The following is a 22,551-nucleotide window of genomic DNA, read 5'->3' as shown; positions in this document are numbered from 1 at the left end:
ATGGTTTTAAAGACCCCTTTAAGTGAAAGCATTTTGCATGCCATAGTAGCCTGGAGTGGAGCTGGGGGATGCACAGGGCACAGCATCAACCAGCATGAGGAGGAAGCCTCCTCTTGCACCTGCTTTGTGCCATCGGCCCTTCTGGGATCTGTCGCTTGCTTCACTTCAATTTTCTGAGGTCGATGTCCTCTCCCTTCTGCCTCGGGCTCCGTGTCGGGCAGCGCAGCGCTGGATGCTCACGTTGGGACGGCCTGGAGCTGCACTGCCAGGTCCTGGCTGGGACACGGTGACCCTGAGCTGCTGAGCTGCTCTCCAGCACGAGGACGGCTCTGAGTCAGCACAGCCACGCGGTGCAGACCTTCAGAGAGGCACAGGGCTGCAGCGCAGCCAAGGATCGCTGTCAGGGATTATCTTAAGCAAACAGTCTGCTTTTTTCCCATGCTGAATGGCAGGATTAAGATGTTAAGCTTTTCTTTGAATTCTTTTTTTTCCTCTCTTTTTTTCCTCCTTTTTTTTTTAGCATGTGAGTCGTACCTTTGACACATTTTGAACCATTGTTAATCTTTGCCGTCTGTGTTTTTAAAAGAGCTCTGTGATGGGAGCGGGCACGCCTTAACACCTTCATGTTCAGGCTGACCTCGTGGGTGGTGATCTGCACCCCCCCGTGCCGTCCCACGAGGGCACCCTGCTTGTGCCGGGGTGTTCAGGTTGGGTGCTGGGCTTTCCTCTCCAGCAGAGGCTGCCAGGGCGTGGTGGTCACTGTCCCCGGAGGTGTTAAAGTGAGGCAGGTTAATTAGGGATGTAGGTAAGTGGGTGAAATCCCTCTCAGCTGGATTCATTTTTTCCTTCTGCAGTTGCAGAGTCCTGGCATGCCTGAAAACACTCATTTTTGGAAAATGAATCACCTTTGGCAAAGGGGAATATATGATCATGCACACACCTGTCCCCATCCCCACGTATTAAAAGCTAGTGCAGTCAGAACATAATATTGCTTTCTTAGCAATAAAGCTGTTTTGTGGACAGGGATTGTACTGGGATCCTTTAAATTAATAACAGTTCGGTGTGTTGGTTTGTAATGGGCACAGCTTCCACCTGACAGCGTTGTTTTAGGATTTTAACGCAGTGGAAATTTGATTTTGCTATGGGAAGAATTATTTACCCTTACTCCTTTTGGGTAATTGGACAAGCAAGGTTCATTTGAAATAAGGAATAAGAAAAAGAAAGAAGAAAATCCCAATGTTTTTTCATTTTGCTGCATGAAGCAGTGAGCAGGGTCACGTGCCCTCTGGTTTCAGTGCACATAGCTGGGTGACAAACCAAGAGGCGTTGGGCTGTTACGTTAAAAGAAAAAGAAAGGAAGTGTTGAACCGCTCGGATGCAGAGCAGTGCAGGCAGGCCCTGCTGTTCTGCCGTCCCTGGGGATGGGCGCCGGGCGCTTTCTCTGCCCGTGTGGATGTCACTGCCCAGAGGGGAACCACGGCTCTGCAGGCAGAGCTCCCCGCTGCTTTCAGGACTGGCACGAGGGCCGAGAGGATCTGTGGGTCAGCAGCTGGGGCTTCTGCCCATGTATAAACAGGAGAAGCGTGTTAAGTCCGTCCGTTGGGTCTTCAACCTGTAGCAGTGTTCAAAACGTATCCTCCTGAAATGCTGGCGTGACGCGAGCTGCTGTTCTGTTCTGGCAGCGGAGCCGAAGCCCTGGGCGGACTGCAGCCAAGACCGGCGTGACAGCAGATGCTGCCTGGGAAACCTGCTCACCATGAGCCCAGGCAATGATTTCCTTCCCTAACCCTGTCTCTGCTTTCTCTGTTTCTGTCCTTAGTGCTTGTACGGCTGTTACGTCCATTCCTCCATCATCCCCACGTTTCACAGAAGGTGCTACTGGCTTCTTCAGGTAGGACGATGATGGATTCCTTCCTCCTGCTATTGTTCCACGTGAAGCTGCATGGCTGGGCGTTGGATGGTTTGGGGATTTTCTTGTCTGCAGGTGATGTGGATTTCCTTAAGGTGGTACGTCTCTCCTTTCTCTAGATAAAGTTTCTAGCAAATACCGAGCTGCTGCCAGCTTATATGTGCCCTAAGCGGGGTCAGCTGAAATGGGACTTTTTCCAGGTTTTAGTTGTGTTTCTCCATTTTGGAGCCAGCCATGCAGCAGGATTCGGGAAGCCAGCAGCTGCAGCAGTGTGCAGTGTCGTGGGAGAGAAAGCAGCGCTGGGGACTCGTGTGAGTTCTGTGTAAAGCTGATGGCACACAGCTCAGGGTGGGGGTGGGGCAGTTGGTGTGGGGGGTTCTGTCGAGTTACTTGCTGACTTTCCTCCTCATTGCAGTGGGCACAGCAGAGCCCCTCGAGCCCTCTGAGCTCTGCAGAGCGTGGTGCTGGCCCTGGGGCCGTGGTGGTGTGCTCGGATCCCTTGGCTGCAGGAGGGCTGGAGCCAAAGGTGTGCTGAGCTCCCTGTACTGACTCGTGCTGTTGGTTATGACCACTGAATATGCGGAAGGAAAATGGAAATAGTCCTGTGTTTTCTTCTTGGTTTCCAGTCACGTTTCCATGTTAAAAAAAAAAAAAAAGATGGAGCTGTTGCTGGCAGCTGCATGAAAGGACACCCACAACATGGCAGTGGTGGCCGCTCTGAGGAGTCATCAAAGGGACTGTGCACAGTGTCACTGTCCTCTCTTCATAAGAATGAATGCGTATCCCTTTCACTGCTGCAGTCAGAGTGGTATTTTGCCCCCATGGGGGGAAGTGCTGGTGAGTGAGTGCTGAAAGTAGAGTGCAGCCACCTCGAATCCATCACCTTAAGGCCCTTTCTTGCAGCAGCTTTTCCCCACTGCCTGCGGGTTGGATGGAGCAGGCAGTGAGACAGGGAGCTGTGCAAAGGCACGACTAAAGAAGCCATTAAAAGTTCACAGTTCAGTGCACTGAACTGAGCAAAATCTCTAAACTTAGAGTCCAGTTTGCCTTGGGCAGCAGACAGCTGTTTGTTTTATTATTTAGCATCTGTGTGCTGGTGCTGGTGATGGATGATGTGACACGAGAATTCAGAGGATATTCTAAATTCATCCCAGGCTGCAGGCACTGCACGGTGCGGCACAGTGCTTCTCCCAGCTGTCCCTGCTGAAGGCCATGGGTGGAGCAGCAGACAGCTATCACCCCCGTATCTAATTACTTGCACTGCAGCATCAGAGAATCTTGCCTGTATCCTGAGGTCTGGCTCTTCCATGTTCAACACTGAGGCCATCTGTGCGCTGATAATCGATGGAGATGGGCAGACTTGGAGCTGCACTCCTCGTGAGCCCCTTCGTGCAGGACGTTTCGTTGTGGATGTGGTGTGTTTTTATTTAGAAACAAGGACACATTGTGAGTGAGGAACGTGAGTCTGTGATTCATGAGTGCATCTTCCAGGTGTAAGTGGACATCCTTCAGTCGCACTCTGAAGGTTATGCAGAAAGAGAAGAGCCAACAGCAGATGATGTTCTTTTAAGGTTTGCACAGTGCTTCTGCGCAGCTCCGTGGTGACCCTCTGGCTCCTGGAGGGGCTGTAGCACGCGGACAGTGCTTGGGGTGCAGTTCGGCATAGTCCTTCCAAACAGCACCAGATTTTCTGTCGCTGGAAAGGAAAAATGTTTGTACCCATAATGACTAATGCAGGAAAATGTGGATTCTCAGAGAGAGTCTATTTTCAAACACTGGCACAGCTGAATACCAAATGCAGAGTTCCCTTCTGTGCGTGGTAATTGGCACCCCAGGAATCTCAGATGGATCCCGTGCCAGGTTCCCGGGGTGGCTGCTGTGTGCAGTGGCTGCTGGGAGCAGCTCTGTGCCCACTCACAGCTCTGCTCTTGTGCAGTGGGGCAGTGGGGCAGCAGCGATGCCAGCTGTTGGCATGGCATGGCTTGACCCGTCCTGTTCTGTGCTGTGCTGCCCTTGGCAGAGCACTGCTGACAGATCAGGGCATCCTCTGCTCAGCTCCCACTGCCCTGAGTCAGCTTGACAATTTCTGCCTTTTAGGATATGTGCTGGAAATATTGCAGGCTCATGAAAATTCTTCAGACTTTTGCTCAGTGATAGTTTTTGTTCGGGTACAATAGAAATATCCAGGCAGTAATGTGTGTGGCTGCACGTGCAGGTGCTGCAGGGCAGGGGAGCATCGTTGGGCACTCAGTGCAAAGAGCCTTTCTGCCTTTTCTGGCAGGGGATGTGGGGCTGTCAGGCACTCCAGGTGTCAGCTCCACGCCGGCCTGCTATACTTGAGAGGGGTGGGTGCAGCCCCATTTGAAGATGTTTCAGTCATCCTCAGTGTTCCTGCCCTGGCGTTCAGAGAAGCACAGTGCTGTGCTCCAGTTCTGTGATACTTTGCAAGGACAACTGTGCTGGGTATCTTCTCTGTTTCTTAATGAAACTTCAGTGTTCTTCTGGCACGGTGACCTTTACCTGAACACGTGGGCATACTTCAGGGCAACTGCAGCCTTTGAAACCCACCTTCAGCCTTTTAAATAGCAGAGATGTAAACATAGATGCTTCCATGTCACATGCTCTTAGGTTCTGTTAAATTGAAGGCTATTTTTGCTTTACTTTTCCTCCTTCAGGTTTTCCTTGCTTCTCATAGGGTGCTTCCCGTCACTGAAATTGAGTTCCATCTGGTGGAGCTCATCGTGAGCTGTCTTCAGTGAGCTCCTTCCCCTCCGCATGAGCAGAGCTGTCCCTCCATCATTAGAGGACAGAACTCTGAGGGGGCAGCACCCGTGAGCCCTCTTTGGGGTGAAAAATGTTTTTCATGACCAAAGTCTGTAGTAGGTGGAATTGAACTGCAGCTCAGAGCAGGCTGTACCCTTCTGTCAGCGGATGCCTTCAGCTTGAGTAGAGCGTGGCTGTGTGGAGATGCAGCAATAACCTTCCAGTGTTCAGCAAAGGGGGAAGGAGAGGATTACAAATGAAGTGGTGTTGGGGAGGCTGGGAACGGGCGAGCAGGAGTGCTCTATCTTTTGTAACGTTTTTATAAATTATTTATTAACACACTTGCTGCATTTTCCTTAGAAATTGGGCAGAAAAGCAAAACGTATGGCCGGCAGATTATATTCCAGAAGAAGGATGGCACTGATTAAAAAACAATTTCCAACAATTTCCAACGTATAACTTTATTTTAGACGAGTACTCTGCTATTTCTGTATCGCACTCCACCATTTTAAAGAAAATCCAGGATTCATTCTTGAGATATACGAGGAGAGTGACAGTAATGCAAGCAAAGGAAAAAGCAGTCGGAGTGCTTTAGCTGTTGCTTAAATAATCTGTTGTCATTTATAGAAGAGATGCATTTCCCAAACTGCTCTGGGACGTGCTTTGGTTGCTAATCAGCAGGAGTTATTGTAGGGGTGACATAACCAAGTCCCAAACATGGCTGACTGCTGCAGAAGAGGAAAGCAGGTTTTATGCTTTTGGCTCTTTGTGAAAATGATGCACCATTTGCACTTTACATCTGACTTGGGGGGATTGAAAGCGGCGCATCCGTCACTTTATCGCTGCCGTGTGCTGTGGTGCAGCTGATGCAGGGGGAGCAGCACGCCCGTGCCAGCTGTGTTAGCAGGCAGAGCTCTGCGTGTCCTTTGGGTGGCACAGCACCCGCGTGGCACTGCCCGTGTGCAGACTGCTCCCAGCAGCTCCTTCCAGCAGTGCCTGCGTTACTGGAGTTGTATTTTACCCCCGTGATTACAAAAACAACAGAAACGAGCGTTTCAGGGATGCCTGGGACCCCTGCTGGGGTGCTGCAGAGCCGTAGGATGGCTGAGGTTGGGGGGGACCCTAAAGCCCCCCCAGTTCCAACCCAGTGCCATGGGCTGGGTGCCCCCAGCAGCTCAGGGCCCATCCGTGGCCTGGGGCACCCCCAGCTCCTTGGGCAGCTCACCCAGGGGGATCCCACCAGAGCTGTGTGTGCTCAGACCCGTGGTGTTACACCAAGGGATCCTCACTGTGGGGATCACAGCCACGCGGCAGCACAGCTCAGTGGGAAATTAAATCAAACCAACTCCGAGTCACTGATTAACATTTTCTGTATACTGGGGATTAGGCTTTTGGTGACACTTAAATTGAATTCTAATACTATTTTGGAATGTATAATGGGCTGAATTTACTTCACCTCAGGTTTGAGTTAATAGCTTATTAAATTAGGCACCTTGCAGTAGCAGAGTTGTTTGCTGGTGTAGGACACTCAGCCTTACAGAAGGAATGCAGCAGTGTGCTGATCTCATCTCGTATTCCCTGCTCAATTATTAGGTCTGCAGGTGCCCAGGAACATGTTACACTGTCAATTGAAGTTCCACCCTCACTGCAGAAGCGTCATGAGGGAGAGCTTGGAAATCCGTAGTGAAGCCAATTAACTATTGCCAGCACTGAGGTCTCTCGTTCCAACACAGCACTTCTTTTTTCTTTCTTTTAATATGTGGTGTTGGGCTCTGCTGTGAGTCCCCTTTCTTGGCCTTCTGTCTGTTCAGGCGCTCTTCTCCGTGTTCCAGGTAAACCTGCTCACCTGCGGTCTTGATGCTGTTCTCCTGCCTGCGTGAGCTCCCTCTGGTTACCCAGGCTGCTTTCATTGTCAAAATCATCTGTTTCTGAAGGAGTATCTGTCTGTCCCTCTTTTGATGAAGTGAATGCCTTCAGTCACCTCCCCCAGGCACTGACCCTCAGAAGGCTCCTGCTCACACGGGCACAGCTCCAGCATGGCACTGGGATGGCTCAGCATGGCACTGGGATGGCTCTGGTGTAGTGTCCAGGACTCAGCAGGGGTGTGCAGCCCTCAGTGTTCATCATTGTTGCCCATCTCTTTTCCTGCCCTGTGTCACACATCAGGTGCTCCGTAATCACAGCCTTTGTTCACGTTTGTTTCTGCTCGTAGCCTCCATCTGTGTCTTCTTTAGGGATTTTGCTGTTCTTAAGGCACAACACCAGTGTCTGTACTGCTGAATGTCACCACGTGCATAAACTTCCACGTTCTGGTACAAAGGTGCATGGAAGGTCTCTGGTGAGTTGTGAAGACATTATGGTTCCCACATTTGGTATTTAATACGTTGGAGAATTGTTGCCTTCCTGAAATGTAGCAGTCAGATTTTGCTCAGCTTGGGCTTCCTTTTCTTTTTTTTTTTTTTTTAGATAGAGAATGAAAAAAAAAACACAAACAAAACTGAAAAAACCCACCACCAGTGCTCAAGGATGGCAAACTGAAAAGCTGCATCTGTCCTGATAGGAATTTGCCTTATGTATGTCGTATGAAACCTGGTAGGAAAAGGAATTCAGGTGGAAAATAAATCCCCTTTTCAGCCTACACAGAAGAGAATGGAGCCACTACATCAGTTTTGATGTGAATGGGTTGAGTAAGGTACAGAAATCAGCCCTGAACTCTTTCTGCAGTGCTTGGCACTTGCACAAATAGCTTGAGCCTGAAAAGCTGTTATTCTTTCAATTTTATTGAACATTAAATCCATCACAAAAATATGCAGAAAGAAGAATGAATGCAACGCCTTTCAAGGTCACTTATGAGGATTGTTTCTTTGGAGGTAATGCATTGGGCTTTCTGTAATAGAGTAGCGCTGGTGCAGGAAGCCATACATTTCATAGCACCAGCTCCAGACCGTACAGCAGTGTTCCTCTCTTTGTGAGAAAATAGAGATGCAGTGTAACCTGCTACCTGTGCAGAGAGGCACTCTGATTAACTGTGATTATAATTATTATGGGATCTCATGTCTTAACTGCTGTTCGTTGACCTTTTCTTTAGTGTTATTTTCTTCTTGGGTGCCCATGTACTGCACATCCCAGGACACGTGGAGCAGTGCGGTTGGGGGCCCACGTGAGTCCTGAAAGGCTCCTGGTTTTAAACCTTTGTAGTATTTGCGTCCTGCTGATAAACCTGAGTGTGTTTGGGAAAAACAGTATGCTTTGTCCCAAGTTTATGTGGTCATAAAGGACAAGGAGAGTGTTTGATAGATGCTGAGAAGCTGCTAGAAGAAGCTGTCTAGAACAGCTTGTTCTGTGTGTAGCACCACTCCTGGGAAGTCTTTCCGAGCTCGGAGGACCCGTTGCTGTGCCCGTGCAGTGGGACCTGCTGCTGTCCCAAGGAACTGCTGCTGCCTTTCCTGGCTTTGTAGAACGGTGCACCACGAAATCGGTGACGCCGTGTGAAATCTGCAGTCCCATTTGTGACCTGTGTCGTGGTTTGAGGGCTCTGAGCTTGAGGGAAGGAGCAGTAGTGAGTTTCGGTGCGGTTTCCTGAAGCTGCAGGATTACGGTGAGCTCAGGACTGGAGGAGCCATGCTGTTTGTCACGAGGCTGAGGATCCATCTTTGGGCGATGAATAACCCGTCCCCGCTGTGACCTTCAGCACTGCCTTTGTCTCAGTGCTGCCTCTGGTGCTTCGGCAGCCGGAGCTGCACGGGCTCCATTTCCAGCTCGTGTTGCAGGGAAAGGGAGGAGAGGCAGTGGAATGGGTTTGATTAAAAAGTGCTTTTGCTTTTTCTCGGGAAGGATATTTGTAGTGAAAACCGTACGTGAAATTTATACCCCTCTCGTATGATTTTGACTGGTTTTAGTGCACAAATTCTCAGTAGAAAATGTATTCAATAAAAATTTGATGTGGAACTATAGCTCAGCAGAATCTTTTTTAAGGGATCCAACTCTGGAATATTTATTTTGTATCTGGTTTCAGTTTTAGTGCCTATTCCTTCTGCAGATGCCCTCGTTAGCCTGCTAACAGCTTATGAAGAGCAAAGTCATCAGTGCCTCTCACCCCCATCTCTGCACCGCGGTTCTTCAGCGCCTGCCAGGGCGGCCTGGGGGAAGCACAGCTGCACAGTGCTGAGAGGGCTTTGCTGGTTGGCTTTTTAAGCAAACAAATCACTGCTCATTGTTAATGACGAGACTAGAGGGCTTACAGCTCACTGGTGGAGAGCGGGTTAGGCCTGCGGTACGCAGCACTTTGCTGTGCTGGTGGGCGGTGATGGGGCTGACAGGAACTTGGGGAGCTTGAGTCTACTGTGATGCCGCTTTAGCAAGGAGAGTGCAATAAATTGGGATTTATTCTCCTTTGATGCCAAGAATGCAAAAGGAGACTACTTAGGGGAGGTACAGAAGGGATCTGGGACGGCTGCGATGAAGGTTTCAATCTGAACCTGACAGCTGTGAGTCGCTGAAGTGTTATGTCTTGCTGTGGAATAATGTGTGTTCTGCGTGAGGAAGTGGAATAGCCCCAGCATTTGGGATGAGCCAACTCAGAGGTGGTGGGAAGGAGTGATATTTCCAGCCTTTGTGCCAAAAGGTTCCCGTTTGTTTCCACACTTGGAAGCAAGCGCTACTTCATTAAGCCACAAGTGATGGCTGTGACAGCAGAGGGGGAATTCCGCCTTCAGGCACCGAAGGATGGAGCAGGATGCAATCCTTCCCTGATCGGATTTGGAGCAGAACTGCTGCAGTGCTGGGAGAGGCAGGGAAAGGCATCCCGGGGGGAACGGAGCCCAACGAGCACAAAGTGAGCCACCTCCAAACGTAAGGCTGAAGGGTGAAGGCTGTGTTTGGCGTTTCAGGGTCACGGTAAAGGTTTCTAACAAGTTTCTGGCCCAGCAGATTGCAGGAAAGCAGATTCTGAGCAGTGAGATGGAGCACTGCCTCTGTGAATTATTGTTTTTTCAATACGTTTTTACACAGAGCTGGAGGCTCAGAACACTGAAAGCTTTTTCGTAATGTTTAGTGATAAACTTTTGTCTCCTGTGAGTAAACAATCTGCTTTCTTAGCCACTTTTTTTCAATTTAAACGGGAGTACATTGAAGCCCTCTTGCAAAAACATTTATTATGTCAAAGCAAAACCGTAGGTTTGGGGTTGTGTTTCACTGTTCTTTTTTTCTATACTTCTAGTGCTCTTATATCAAATCTTCACTCCAGAAATACTGCCCCGAGGCGTGTGAAATGGCACACGGCTTTATGAAATACGCCCGCGCCCGGTGATGTGCCATGTTTTTATTTTGTGACAGTCCAGGATTCAGTGCACGGCCTAAATATTGTGGCATCCTATTTGATTTTTGGATTGTTAGATGGACGAGATGCCATAGCTCATGGGCACTGTGGCCATTTTTCCTTGTAGTTTACTCTTTTTGCAGATTACTGTCTGTAAGTTTCAAAATGGAACAGGATCCCTCAGTGCTTTATAAATTAGGGCCATATTACTGCAGCACCCAATAGTGCTGCTATATTTTAGAGGGTGTCAGAGTTTCTATTATAAACCTCATTTTTCAGAGGTTTATGGCTCGGCTGTAAAGATTTGCTGTATGCTGGGACTCAGAATGGAGGAGCTGCATCTCAGCTTCACGGAGGGTTGGTTTGCATGCGTCTGTTTTACGTGGAGGTCCATGCAGTGATATTAAGAATCAGTCTTTCTCAGCACTGTCTTTTTATTTCAAAGTGAATGACATCAGAGTTGGAGAGCACCCCGTTCTTGGCCACCTCTGCTACTTTAACTCTTCCTGTTCTGTGTGCTGAGGGATGGGACCTTCCCAAGAGCAGAGTCTGACAGATTCAGCTAGCTCACAGGCGCCAGTACAATAGAAGCAGTATGAATTGTAAGTGCTGTTCTTGCTTGTGGAGGGGTCCCTGGCCTCCACTGTACCAATTGCCCATAAAGATTTCCACTCTATGCACAACCAAGTGAAAACGTGCTCGCAGCACAGGCTGTGCCTCCAGCATGACCTGCACGCCTAGCAGTCTTTTACCATATATCACCTATAGGATTTTTTATAGGCCTGAGATGCCAAGTCGGAGTGAGGCTGGCTGCAGCTGAGTGCATCTTTTATGGCGTTTCAGCATGCATGGGCTGCTTGCTCCCAGCAGGAGACCCAGCAGCACAGGGGTGCACCAGAAGGATGGGGCTCCTCCCAGGAGCTCTCCTCCCATGTGGATTGGAGCTTCAGCATCAAGCAGGTCTCTCTAAACTGTCTCTAAACTTGGATTTTGCTGTCCGTAGCACATTTTAACCCTTATGCCGTCATCCTGCATTAATTCTGACAGTCAGATTTCCTTTCAGGTGCTGCGGCAGCAGGAAAGCATTGAGAACTGCTTTGGTTTCAAGTCGCATTGAGTTACCACAGGAGTGGAGTTGTGCTGCCTCTTTCCCAGGTGCTCCTCAGTGTTTCTCGTCTGAATTCAGATCCGAGCACAGCACGTGGTGTCTGATGACTGCACATTTCTGGCTGTGCAGCGTAGGGCTGTTCTGCTGCAGCTAACCCTTAATCTGGCTCCCTTCAGAGTGCACAGAGCTTGAACTCCTTCCTGAGCACACCTGCACTGCCTCGTTAACTAATAGCATGTTTTACATTTCTTTCTAATAAGTTCTTTTCGTTACGGAGCTTGTTCCTGCAGTAGGAAAAATTGAAATGCTTTGCAAGAATATTATAATTAAGACATAGCGCGACAGGAAAGAGTGCGTCGTACTTTGAAAGTGTCTCCCTCTGAGCTGTGTCATTAAAGGGGAAATCTGTGTGCAAACTTTGTGATGGCGTGTGCTTCTGAAGGCTTTCCGCCTGAGGCGCTGCGTTGGCCTCATGTCGTGCCCCTTTGTGTAGGATCACTGAGGCTGGGAAAGGCCTCCGAGATCACCAGTCCACCCCACTGACCGCGTCCCCGACGGCCTCAGCTGCGCACTGCAGCCCTGCAGGGTCAGGGGCTCCAGCACCTCCCTGGGCAGCCTGTGCCAACGCGTCCGTGTTTCACAGAATGGAGAGCTGGAAAAACATGTCTCTAAAGCATCCGTTCCCAAATGTTTGGTCTCACCAGGCCAGTAATGGCTCTCAGATGTGCTCGTGGCCAGGCAGGGTCACGGCAGCGAGGCGGTTTTCATTCATTTGGCTCCACAGGTTATTTAGAGCCCCACAAGCCACGGTTATCTCTGGGAACTGCTCCCGGCTGCCACAGAGGCCGTGCTGATGGCGTCAGAGGTGTGGCATACGGAGCTGCGGGAAAGCCAGCAGTGTGACAAACTCCGAAGGTGAGAAGTGCGTTTAGGGATTTGGTGTTCGGAGCTCAACTCTTAGAAGCACTGAGGAGTTGGGATCAGTTTGTTTGGTTTAGTATAAAATAGCAAGAGTGGAACTAGAGCTGTAACGTGCTGTTATTTTAGGTGTGTTCTGTGTGTTGTTTCCATAGCTTAAAAATAAATACAGCTCGTATGTACAAGGCTGTTCGTAACGGGGAGGTTAGTTTTGATGAACTCGTGGGAACCAGGGATTGCAGCAAGATTAAAGCAGCACTGTGCGGGTAGGACTGCTCAGCAGAGAGGAGTTAATCGTCATGTCAGAATTTGTAAATGGATTTCATTTTCTTTGACAAAATGTGATGTTTATGAAACCAGACAAAGCCTGGTGTAGACAAAATCTTGGAGATGGAGTTGAAGGGAACAGAGGATGCTCAGGAGCAGTAACATCTGAGCCAAGGAGGGGAAGATGAGTGCACACACGCAGAGTTCGGCCCTCTTCCCCTTTCTGTAATGAATGTATTGTGAAATAGCAGTGGTGCTGCATGTCCAGCGGTGGCCATGGGCACCTTGAGATGTGTTCAGGGCTTCAAGCCTTGCTGAATTGACAACCCAAAGTGACAGATGTGTTCACAGCTGATTATTTATTAGATGCATAATTAGTGTGAGATGATCACAACATTTTAATGTTATTAGTTTTTACACTCTAAATGTAATTGAATGAGCTGGTGGTTGCAGCACCCTGGTTTGAGCTCTGCACTGGAGATGCTGCTGTTGGGCTGCGGACCTTTTGTGTTCCAGTTCATTGCCTTGAACTTCTGTGTTGTCATAAACTTAGAAAATTCAGTTTCGGACATTCTGGATTTGGTGATCTTGAAGGTCTTTTCCAACCTGTTTCATTTCTGTGATGATGCTCAGCTGTTTCCTGCTGTAGGCATCGTGCTACACTCTGAGGTGCACAGTGTCTGCTTGTTACATGTTTGAGGAAAGCTTAGGAAAAAAAAGAGACAAAATTGCAGTGAAACTGTTGGGATTTTATTTGTGTTCATTCTGAAGGGGAGGAAAGAGCAGGCTTTGGTGGAATTTCGGAGTCATCCTATCAATCTGTGATGCTTCTAGGGCATGTAAGGAGGAGTGTTCTTCAATATACTGCAAACAATGGATGAAAATATTTGGTATTATAACACAGCTTATCCCTAGGCACTGTGTTCTAAACAAACACCTTCTGCCTCTTCTGATGAGATGAGACTTTGTCTTGACTGTGGTTTCCTTAATTGCATCTTCTTTTCAGTCTTTGCTGGGAAGCATACCTTGTAAATTCTGTATTGTGATTAATTTATATGGAGGATGCAGTATTGAGTTTCACAGCTTCTTTTCCCTTGTAAATATATTCATTCCTCGAAGGACCATATATTTTGGCATTTAGACCTTCTACACCAATAAGAATTCAGGTTTGTCTAGCAAATATAAAAGCAAATAAGCCTGGGAATGCAGCATTTCTTTAGAAGTATTTCTTTGTGCCGTACTGCGCTGCTGATCCGTGCTGAGGCACTTCCAGGCGGGCATGCTGATGGCTGCACATGCTCTATCCATTTTCCATCAGAATAACGTAGCAGATATCAAATCAGGAACGTGGACACGTCTTTCATTTGGTCAACAGGGCAACCTTAGAGCAGAACGCAGGGGCTCTCTTCCAGGGAGGATTCCTCAGGCACTGGCATTGCCTTGTGTGGGTACTGGTGCAGGGAGAGACCCAGAGAGGTAAGCAGAAGTGGCACTACCAGCGTAGTTCAATGAATGAGAAGAAACAAAGGAAAAGAAACAGCTGTTGTATAATGGAAAACAGTTATTTCTGCAAGTGTTGGTTTCTGAGGCGTTTTATGCTAAGTGAGTGTTGCTGTTCGGTTTCTGGAGATCAGTTTTAACTTCCTGGTGTATTTCTGCTTTCAGTAGCAAGTTGCAGGGTATGAGTAAGCTGAGCCTCTGCACACCAACCTAGTTGTCTTCATTAAAGCAACGATAAACTTAAAAAGAGCAAATCCAAATGTATTGGATTCTGTTCATTAAGAGACTGACGGGTTTCTGGCTTTGTTGTCTTTTAATACACCAAGAACAGATGCAGGTTGACAAGTGGCATCAGCCAGGGGACACAGTTTTATAAGGTTGTGTTGAAGCAGGGCTTGGAAATAGCCAGCTGAAATCTAATTTGTAGCCAAGTGGAATAAATTGGAACTGATAGTTATTCAATTAATGGCATGGGCGGCAAGGTGAGGTCTCCTCTCAAAATAGCAGAATAAGGTTTCTTGACAGGGAGGTTTGGGAAAACAGGGCATGGCACCAGGTTTTCAATCAAATTCCACCATTAATCATCTAAGTAGCAGGAGGGAGATGTGATTATTATAGAGAGGCTCAGCAAAATGGTTTGATTGAGCACTTCCCAAAAGGGTGAAGTGTGATGGAATCTAAAACCAAAGCAGAAGTGCCCACCTGAAGCAGAAGGTTTCCTTGCAGCATACGTGGATGCCCTGTCCCACAGGACATGGCAGCAGAGGCTGCAGAAGGAAATGATGGCATCGCTGGGACAGAGACAGGCTGCGTTTTGCTGTTATACACTTGGACCTCTTGCAGACTGCCGCGGTGCAGTGTTTCAGATCTTTGCATCATCTGCATAGTGATGAAGCTGCCATCTTTATTTCCACCACAGCAAGCCAAGAATTGTAGAAAGGCTTCTTTTTTTTTTTCTTATCAAAAGGAAAATGTCTTCCTATGCAAATAGCCTCAGTAATAATATTATCAGTGTTGCCTCAGGCTTGCACAAGCTGACTGGAAGAGAAGCTGAGTTTATGGTTTTCAGCAAAATGGTTTTAAGCTTTATCAGTTCAGTGTATAAGTAGGAAAGGATGAGTTATTTTACCTGGGATAATGGGATTCTTTGGTTGCATTGAAGGGCAAGCCAAACAAGTAATTCAACTATGAAGTTCATGTCTGCAGCTGAAAGCTGAGCAGGTCCTCTCTGTGCTGCTGTTCTGGGGGCACTGGGGACGTGAACCAGCACTGCTGCGCCCCGAGCCAGGCTGCAGCTGCACCCCTCCTCTGCAGGCTGCCAAACCAAGAGCAAGACTCGCTGTTGCTTCTCCAGCACTGAGCAGTAGTGCTGGATGTTCCCTGGGGAGGTTTTGGCACTGAGTCTCACCACTGTGAATAGCTGCAGTCACAAATGTGTGCGGGTTACCTCAGATGCTGAGCTCAACAGGAATGAACCACGAAGATGAAGTCTGAACTGTGGAACATTTCCTCGAGTTGTAACAAGAATGTGGCCAACGTCTGTGGTCCTTCATTAGAGAAGAAATTATGTAAGTGAGATTTTGCTCAGTGACACTGTTTTGGTGACTGCGAAGTCATTAACGATTTGATAACGGAGCTTTCTCATTATAAACTTCAGCAGAAAGAGAGAATTAATTTTTCTGTGCAGTCAGAAGTTCTCTGAGCAGTTCGTTCCCTTCCTGCATAATCAGACCCTTGCATACATCATCAGCCCCTTCCCGCTGGGGAATACGTCAGCTGAAGTCACACTCCTAATTAAACTTGTGCTACAGAAGAGAAGTGTAAAAATAATGCAGAGTAACAGTGGTGGGCCTGGAGGAATTTGTAGGAGTACTAAACGAGGCAGAAGGTAATAAGTCATGTGGCTTTCAGATCAGGACTCCAAAGGTGAGTTTGCTAGTGGCAAATCTCTTCCACTTTTACATAGGATGATTTCTATGAGCACGAACGCCAGGAACAGCGTTGGGTTTCCTAACAGCAGTAACACACGGAGCTGGCTCTTGATGTACAAGCACTTCGTCATCTCCCTGGGAAGCAGAAGGCAACCAGGACAAAAAGTAATTCTTTCTCTGTCATCGCTCCGTGTGGTCCCTTTGGAACCTATTACCATGTACACACGTCCCATGCTCCGTGTTTTTATGGAGCAGTAATGGTACTGAAGCACACGTGACTGTAAACTGGAGATGAGTAAAGAGAACCGCTGCTGCTTCCTCATCCCATCACGGCCTGTTAGCCCTGACTGCAGCAGGGAGTAAAGGAGTGGCCCCTGCCTCTGTGTGCACACACGTGTGCGTACAGCACAGCCAGCGCACACGCCTTCCCCCCCAAGCAGTCTGTCCTCGTTTTAGGATGCCTCAAAATATGTATAATTGCATTGTGAGGAAAGCAACTTACATAAATAGAGAAAATGAGAAAATGTTCAAGCGGTCTTATCTAAAACGGATATCAAATTTACAAGGCAGACAAAATTTGTGCTCTCAACAGTGCTTGATCTCACCAAGTTGAATAGTAGTAATGATGAATATTTCTCTTTGGCGGTGTGATATTGACAGGGGGATTTACTTGCCACGGTTGTGTTCTCAGAAAGCTCGGGAGAGCTGCAGGTGTTCTCTCTTTCATATTGCATTGATAGCCTGATGGTTTCTTGCTGACAAAACTTCCACAGTTCTTAATATCAGCCTGTCTGCATTCATCAGCTGCAAAGCTTTTCCCTCCTGTCGTACTCTGGAATAACATTAGACAGAAAATGGGGAAGGCGTAGGAAGCCAATGTGATCATTTTTTAATCTAACCCCCATGTGCTTGGGAGCTCCTTGTGCCGTGATGGCTGGAAATTGTGATGCAAAGTGGAGAAGGGCTAGGTGTCATTTTGGTGAAGCGTGCAGCAATATTTTTCAATATTCTGCCTGTGTCCAGCTGCAGTGTTTTTAGTAAAGAAAAGAAAAAGCAGCCGATGCACCACTCCTGTGCAGGTCCAGATAGGGATTATGCTTTAGGAACATGGAGTGACGTTTCGAGGGTGCTGCGGCATCCATCCCATAATCAGTGTCCGTGCCCTGCTCCAGCATCCCTTCAGAGTTGAAGGTGGAGAAGTGTTGAGGCATTAGTGAAGAGTTTACAGCCAGAAGCTGAAGGGGATTGAGCAGAGATTTGATCGCAGGCTGCTAATTGCATTTGCATTTAGGCAATTGTCGCAGACAAAAGCTGAAGGAGATAATGGCACCTCCAAGCTGCAGTCAGCAGATTTACAACTTGGAGGTGTGTTTACAGTTTGAATGGATAAGCACCAGATAGGAACAATAGGGAGCAAGGCATTTCCCTGTCAGTTTCAGTTGGAGACTTCTGGACACAAATGCCCTTTTAGGGAAGCTCAGGTTCAAAACACAGCCTTCTATATTTACATGTATTAAAGCAGTCCTACTCAACCAGTACTGCTATAAAACTGATAAGAGGAGGGCAACATTAATGGTGGCAGAGGGTATAAACCGTCCATAGAAACACCATGGATTGCTCCAAGCAGAGCTCTCAGATGTCTGCATGCAGCTCTACTCAGATGCAGCGTTTGTTAAAGGCAGAAAGAAAAACAGGAGGAAACAGGAGCCCCAGGGGTTCCAGCACCTCTCCCTGGGATGTGTCGTCCCCTTCCTGGTGACCATTCACTTACACTGCACTGTGAGCAGGGCACAGTGGGCAGCACTGTGAGTGCCACTGGGGAAGCACTGAGGTTAGAGATGGCATGGGAACGGTGCAGAGGAGTTCCCCTTGCAGGAACAGTTTGATGGAACAGAGGAGACACCTTCAGCACAGTGCTCCAAGTGTCTGCTGATCTCCACTGCTGCGCTTCGCATCTGAAAACGTTTTGAAGTTGAGATGTCGATAAAAAGAAAGCTTCATAAAAACAATGCCAACAAAAATAAATGAAATCCTTTTATCTGATTCCCAGCTGGTCCCCCGAGGTCTGGGAGACATGGGGCAGGGGGACTGCAAGGTCATGTGCAAGCAGGGAGCTGAAAAGGCTGCTTTATATCTGCATGAGCAGTTAACTGGAGCACACTGCAGACTGTTTATGGCAGGAGTTGGGCTTTACAGTGGATTGAAAAGATTTTAAAATCCATCTGCAAAATATCTCAAACTTTAGTGGTGTTGCGTGCCCAAAATAACGTTCGTCTTTTAATGTTTGATGCCCTGGGAGCCTCGGGGGGATTAAAGGACTCCAAAATGGCAAGAGGAGAGAGGATGGCTCTTGGCACTAATGGGGCACTGGTAGATGGGTGATATGGGAGCACCTGCTCTCTGCCAGGCAGGGCCAGCAGTGCCAGCCCACCAGGACAGCACTGCCCATCCCACTGCTGCTCCTATGGTCCTCCATTGCAGGCAGCAGTGAAGCAGAGTCACACCTGCCAATATGAAGCCATACCTCTATGCATATGACAAATCTCTTTTTAATTGCCTCAAGGAAGAAATCCATTAGTCTTCCCTTTACGTGAGAATCATAGTAAGATTGGGCTGCTCATGGGCAGGGTGCAGTGCAAACAGTGCAGGCTCTGCTGCTGCTCTCAGTGTGCATCACTGTCTGCCTGGGGCATCAGATCCATCCAACAGAAAGGAGCTGCCTGAAATCCCTCCCTGCCCCTCCTCAGTGGGGAAGAGATCCCCACTGACACAGGGAACGGATTACAGCCGGGCACTGATTGTCAAAGAAATGAAAAAGAGAGACCAAACAAAACAAGTAATTTAACTTTGATCTGTAGAACAGAATCAATGAGTGGGAACTGAGGAGCAACACAGGCAGTCTGACAACCCTGTACAAATTGTACTCTTTTACTGTGTTATTTAACTTCGTTATTCTTTAGAAACAAATCTCTTTCCACTCACCTATTTGCGTGCAGAGAAATCCTGTTAATATTAACATTTATTATAGGGTCCAATTGTTGAAATTTCAGCAAGGAGTCCCAGTTCAGCATCCAACCTGTAACACAAAATACTTCCCTGGTCACAGGTCTTTCTTGCTTGTGGGACCAATAAGTGAATCCTCATTTGCAAGTTAGATAAATCTTTTGAATGTATTATTGATGCAAACAGATGAGGGTTTGGGCTCTAGACAGTACCTAATGAAGCTGACTCCACACAGGCTGTTCCCACTGAAGGGTGCCAGGTTTCAGCGTGCAAAGATTGATGCCTGTTTCATCCCATAATGATCCCGTGCCTTGCACTCCCTTTACACATTCCTTGCCTGGATGCAAAACGAAGGGCATCACAATGAGTAATTAATTACTGGGGCTCCACTGGCAGTTGCTATAAAGAAGATCATGACCAGCTGATAGCTTGTGACTGTATCTGCCCTTGGATCTCTGTGTAGACTCCAGTATTGACTCTTAATTATTTTTCCTAGTGAATACTGCTGATCAGATCCTTTGAAATAGGGCTGTGCTGTTACCTTTTCTGAATTTTATTGCTTTTTTCAGCTGTGGACTCCAACGGGTGCTAACAAACTTAGCTTAAAAGCCTTCTTTTATGCATCTGACTTATAAGTAAGGTCAGCATTGAAGTAAATGCCAGAATGCCAGCTCAAAGGCTGCGGCAGTAAGCAGGGAAAAGCACCTTTAACCTGTTGAAGAACTGAGCATTTCCTTACTCTGACAAGAGAATCACCTGAGAGCAAAAGGTCACTCTCCTTTTATACCTCTAAGGAAGGCATTTCCAGCTTCAGGACTATTACCCAGAAAACAAATCAGACGTTTTAGGCTATAGGGTAGGGCAAACCTGCTGCATATGCTTCAAAACCGCATCCACGGGATGTAAGAACCAACAACATCTACACTGAAAATGAATGTTTGTGATATTGTAAAATGGATTCAGCCCACGTTAATAGGATCCTGTTTTCTCTCCAGGCATTTCTGATCTTGGCTCAGTTCTCCAGACCGCATATGTATGCATGCTGTATCTGCAAGCATCCTGCAGAATGCAGAGCACAGCGTGCATTCATCAGTGCTGTCACGTCGGCGCTGTGGATAGGGGCTCCAGCCTCAGGTCACGGCTCTCACCCTGCTCATGGATTTGTGGAACTACTTTGAATGTGTTACTTAATCTCCCCATCTCTTGGAGCCATAGCTGCAAAGGAACCTCGTCTGTCCACATGGCAGCTAGATGCAGATCTTCGGAGTCTGTGGTGGCAGAGGCGTAGCAGCACTGGATATGAGAGATGTATGTGTACAGCGAATGTAGAGAGCCTGATGGGACTACAGATTTTGTTTTCACTGATTAGAGGCAAGTGCAATACTGTAGAGATCTTCAAGTAGCCGGAAGATAGCCCTTACATCTTCCAGAGTTCTTTGTTGGTCCTCCATAAGCGTGCAAGTGAGTGAGACTCCAGTGGGTGACATTCTCTAACACGATTTAGGAGGCAGGCTCCATGCCTATCAAAGCTGTCTGAAGTGCTGGGGGAACATTGTACATGTACAGTGTACATGTACTTAATGGCTCTCCACTCCTTAGCTACTGCTTTTCAGTGCTCTGACTCCAGTGTTTCACAGAGATGACATCCCAGAAGTACCATCCCTTAAAGGGCCACAGCGGAGCTCCTTCTCCATACAGGATGTGCTGTGTGGAAGGTCATTAACTGTAGAAAGACATCATTGGTGCAGGGCAGGGAAGAGCAGTGCTGGGTTGATGGGAGCCCACACACAGCTCCATCCCATGCCTTCTCCCTTGCACAGGGCCATTGTGTTCCTGTGTGTGAGGACCTGTCAGCAGAAAGGTGTCCCCATGGAAATCAGTGCAGTATGAGAGTTAATGGGCTGCTGGCATGAGCTGCAGAAACATCTCCAGGAAGACAAGTAAAGTGGCACTGAGCTGGCCTCTCATTCCACGGGCACAAGGGAGAAGAGCTTGTGAAGTTTGCTTTGAACACCTTATTTTGAGAGTGGCAGCTGGAGTTTGCCTGTTTCTCAGCTTTGATCCTCACCAGCAGCAACTTGAATTCATGGATGTAATTGCTGGTTCTGTCCTCGGTGCAAGTGGTGACCAACTGGCCAGTTGGTAATGAATAATGCAGCGGATCGAGGGCTTCAGAGGGATGGTTGTGTGGTCAGGGAGGTCACAAAAACTATTGTCGAGGCCCAAACACTGAATGGAGCTGTAGCAACTTGATTAATTGACCAAATTAGAGAGGCTTTGACCTGCTTCTCAGAAGTTTAATGAATTAGTTGATTAGTGATGGAAAGTTGTTCCACACAGAAAAGCTGAGAAGGTCATTGGGCTCCAGAAAATGACCTGCACTGGAAACTGCCAGAACGATGCTCTGGGACAAAATGTTTTCCTCGCTCACGGGGTGAATGAAATTTCCAGATCCCGTGCAAAGTAAATGAAGAAAGAACGCATTGAAATCCTGCAGATCGCACTGTGCATACTGCTCCTGTCACTTCGTAGCATCCCAGCAGCAGTGAGACTGCAGTTAGACCTTCACCTAGAAGCTTTGCTACCAACCCACACTGCAGGATGATGCTGCACGTCTGCTTTTTGTTTGGCATGCTGTCGTGGAGCACCGGCAGCTTTAGGTTCTTTGTGCTGAAGAGAGAACCATTTTCTGTAGAGACACTGAAGTGCAGCAGTGCACATTTGGGCTCCTGCCGGTGCTCAGGATTTTGGGGGATAAAAAGCACAGCTAAGATTCAGCACAGGACGGCCGCTCCAGGTTGGAGGCAGGAGGTTTGGTGTGCTACAAAGATGGATGGAAGAGAGCTGCTGGAAAACGTGCCTGGGTGAGGCTGCTGGCTCCAGGAGGGCGTCTGGGAACAGGGCCGGTCCGTGGGAGAGCTGGAGGTGACCCCACAGCACTGCTCTGCCTTCCCTCTTGGTTTCGGGGATGTGCCAGCACTCCGTGCCCTGCTGCCAGGTGTGGGGAGGCCGTGGTGTGCTTCCAGTTCCCCTCGAGGCACTCAGGTGTGGTTTCTAATCAGGCGGAGGAAAAAGGGGCCGCTGCTATTAGCATTTTGGAGCTTGCTAATTACGAGCAGTTGCACTTTTAAAATGAGTTTCCATTTACATTTTTGCCAAAAGGCAGCTGTGAAAAAAGCCCTTGGACTAAACTATCTCCTTAGGGGGTAAAGCAACCTCCAGGATATTTTAATGGATTCTTGTCAAATTACTGATCAGAATAAATCCAAGCACTCCTGGAGACCAAATGTTTCTTCTTAAACTCTCCAATAAAGAACAGGATTGATCCAGAAATGCCACTTGTGATTTAACAGCTTAAAGGTAGGGACGTCAGGATGTAATTAGTAACCGCTGATTTCTCTTTCATTTGTTCTTTGTTGCTGGAGTGACGGTGTGACACCTCCGTGTGACTTTCCCAGTCACTGGTGGTTCAGTGTGGGCTCTGTGCATCCCTTACCCACACGGATGGGAAACCCGAGAGAGGGATGCCTCTGACTGCCTTTTTCTGCTCTGCTTGCTGTCTCCGCACTGCCACAGCCTCTTCAAGGTGACTGCTGCTGCCCTCTCTGCATCAGGAAAGTTGTGAAGATTATCCCAGCTGCGCTCTGCTGGGCTGGTGCAGGAACTTAAACCAGCAGTGGAAGGAGATGCTGTGTCTCAGGGGACTCCCCCTCCGCCAGCCCCGTGCCCTGGGCTTTGTGCTGTTTTTCCTTGCGAGGAAATGCAGGCACAGAGAAATAATGAATTGCAGTAACTCCCTACTGAGCCACAGAGATGAGTTCAGCCCTCACCGACT

At 48.1% G+C, this 22,551-nt stretch overlaps 1 protein-coding gene across 10 annotated transcripts in view; it reads left to right on the top strand.

Annotated features, from left to right (window-relative positions):
• Window positions 1-22,551, top strand: part of CAMTA1 (calmodulin binding transcription activator 1) — a 190,784-nt gene that overhangs the window by 111,624 nt on the left and 56,609 nt on the right. For all 10 annotated transcript variants that reach the window (XM_065737853.1, XM_065737854.1, XM_065737855.1 and 7 more), the window contains one exon: window positions 1,820-1,891. In XM_065737853.1, coding sequence (XP_065593925.1) covers window positions 1,820-1,891 — 72 coding nt within the window. The remainder of the gene's footprint in view (window positions 1-1,819; window positions 1,892-22,551) is intronic.

The sequence above is a fragment of the Cyrtonyx montezumae genome, unplaced genomic scaffold (genome assembly GCF_038088225.1).
Source record: "Cyrtonyx montezumae isolate F1298 unplaced genomic scaffold, pur_monq_1.0 scaffold_21, whole genome shotgun sequence".
Taxonomy (NCBI): domain Eukaryota; kingdom Metazoa; phylum Chordata; class Aves; order Galliformes; family Odontophoridae; genus Cyrtonyx; species Cyrtonyx montezumae.
Note: the sequence above shows the minus strand (reverse complement) of the source record. Positions and strands in the feature narration are given on the sequence as shown.